General features: G+C 50.8%; 1 protein-coding gene across 1 annotated transcript; it reads right to left on the reverse strand.

Annotated features, from left to right (window-relative positions):
• Positions 1–21: 21 nt before the first annotated feature.
• On the reverse strand, positions 22–1,348 carry VDBG_09016 (subtilisin BPN'; the record flags this gene model as incomplete). Its single annotated transcript, XM_003000475.1, has 2 exons — positions 22–1,149; positions 1,202–1,348. 2 exons carry the CDS (start codon positions 1,346–1,348, stop codon positions 22–24), a joined length of 1,275 nt encoding a protein of 424 aa, XP_003000521.1.
• Positions 1,349–2,538: the final 1,190 nt, after the last annotated feature.

Raw genomic sequence — 2,538 nt, forward strand, 5'->3', positions numbered from 1 at the left:
AAGGGGAGAGAGACACTAACCTCAACAACCAGAGCAACAATGGCTTGCAAGAAGAGGGCAGGACATGGACGTTCCTGAAGAAACTCCATAGCCACCCTGAGCTAGTGGTAAAGTCGAAAGAATATTTCCGCCCGGTGCGCCAACATCCGGTTTATTCTTCAAATCAAACGTTGGTCCCCAGCTTGTGAAAGTACTGACGGCACCACCCGTATCCCTATTCAAAATCTCGCTACCTTGTCCGCTAGTCGCGTCATAGGATGGGTCATGGGTATTTTGGAACGACGAAACCGATATGACTCCATCGCCAGTTGAGGGGGCACTGACGCCGAAGAGGCCTTCCGTGCCCCCAACCTCGTTACCAGCTGAAAAGGTGCAGGGAACACCGGCTTCAACAATACGCGACACCAGCAATGCGAATGGGTTTTGGCTCCAGCCACTTACCAGTCCGACTGACCCAGTGATAATGTCACTTCCACCTTCATACGCCTTACTGGTGGCAGCCATGAGAGCGTCCATTGTCGTAGTGTCAGAGCAGCTAAAGGCGCGGAACATGCCAATTTTGACACCAGGCGCGGCGCCTCTGAAGCCAAGCGGGTTGTCCAGCGCGGCAATTATCCCAGCAACATGCGTTCCGTGGCCGTTACAATCTTCAAAAGGGTCTCCGTCTGGGTTTGGTGGCTGACTTCCATCGTAGCTGTCACCGACGACATCTGCGCCGAACTCGACGAGGCATCCGGGCCCGAAGCAACCCCCAAGGGCTGGATGTGTGTAGTCGATGCCAGTATCAACTATACCTATCCGAAGCCCCTTCCCAGTAATTCCCTCAGCGTGAAGTCGATCGACCTGGGTCATGATGTGAGGCGAATAACCGGCTTTGCCAACCTGTCTCCGCTGAACTTCCACCAAGGGTTTGCCTTGGGCCGTCCAAGATAGATTCAGTTGGGGCGATGAGATGACTTCGACAGGCCACATATTCTTGACTTCGGGCGAAGCTTCAACCTGGCGTACGACCTCTTCTTCGTCTTTTTTGGGAACAATTCCAAGGTTGAAAGACGTGCCCTTGAAGACCGTGGAGTCGAAGCGGATGCGCTCCTCAACACTGGCTACACCTTCTTGGGCCCCGAGTCTTGAGATGAACTCGTCTGTACTCTATAGGTCCGGTCAGCATATGGTTTCTGTGCAAGCATCCTTGTTCACTTACTTCGCCGTCGGATATCTCTACGATGTAGACGCCGGGGACATATTTTCCTTTCGTCATATGTGGTGCGATGGCATCCTTATCTTGAGATACCCTTGCTAGGCCAAGACTGGCAGCCAGAAGCCAGGGGGTGGCTGAACCGAACCTCATTTCAATTACTCTCCGTCGAGGTTGTCACGATGCGAAGCGGATTGCAACTGGCTAGTGAGCAGTATTTCGTTCATGGACAGACCGGCGATTAAATATACTTGGTGCAAGTGGCCTTTCTCCCAGAGAGCAACCCCTCTTTTGCAGAACGTCCTTGTCCATCAAACCCGCTTGGATTTCCCGGAAATGATGCCAGCAGTAACGCTGCGATGCTGCCGAAAACATCCGCACTTTGCGCAAGCAGCGTTGCATCAGGGCGCTCAAGTCCCTTCGAACCATGGGCACCGCCTTTTGAGTGAGGAATCACGATTGCATCAGGCACAATGGTGCCGCGATTGAGGTGATTTGAGCAGGAAACTGCTGGAGAGCGGGGATGCTGCTCATTTCGGTATGTGCCAAGCCGCACCGTGTATTCCCGCGATGAGATACATCAACAGTGCAAAGGACGCCATCGCGCAAATTGTCTGGCGTTCTCAAAGATGAAACCTGAATCTGGTCGCTTCTGAAAGAGCTGACTAGAGCTTGATCAAGGTTTATAACACGATAGGATCTCGCTTTTAGTACAACAATTTATAAGAATAATGTTGCTGTCAGGTGGTCCCGGCGGAGCCACGTGACAAGGGGCTGATCAGGGAATGAGAACTACGAGAACATTTATACAAGGACTGTCTGTGGAGGGCCCTTTCAGCTGCGGAGGGTCAGAATCGGATGTATTTCAACCCCATACCTACTATGTATTGCCTTCGGACCACATGTGGAAGACCTCTTATTCCGTCCAACCCACGCACTGACAATTGTTCAGTTGGAATATTTAGGACCCCTCATAAGATTATGACATGGGATAGAAAGCTACCAATGTATAAACAGTAATGATGCGCTTCAACCGATGCGATGTGTCACACCCCTCACAGTTGCAATCGAATACGTGGGACGCAAATGGGAAACCTGGCTTGACGATGGTATCAGAGACAAGCGCTCCTCTTTAGAACTGAAATACCTTTAGGAATTCCAGCCTTAATTTCGTCATCCGAAAACGACTGGACTGGCCAATAAAGCCAAGCAATGCGTACTGCAGCCTTCGTAGACTTTCGATATCACGATTCAAGTCAAAGAAGTGAATCAAAGTTTGACTTCAAATGCACAACGAGATGAGCTATGATAATTCCATACACTTCCAAATGTTCTGGTCTCTG

The sequence above is a fragment of the Verticillium alfalfae genome, genomic scaffold (genome assembly GCF_000150825.1).
Source record: "Verticillium alfalfae VaMs.102 supercont1.14 genomic scaffold, whole genome shotgun sequence".
In the NCBI taxonomy this organism is placed as follows: Eukaryota; Fungi; Ascomycota; class Sordariomycetes; order Glomerellales; family Plectosphaerellaceae; genus Verticillium; species Verticillium alfalfae.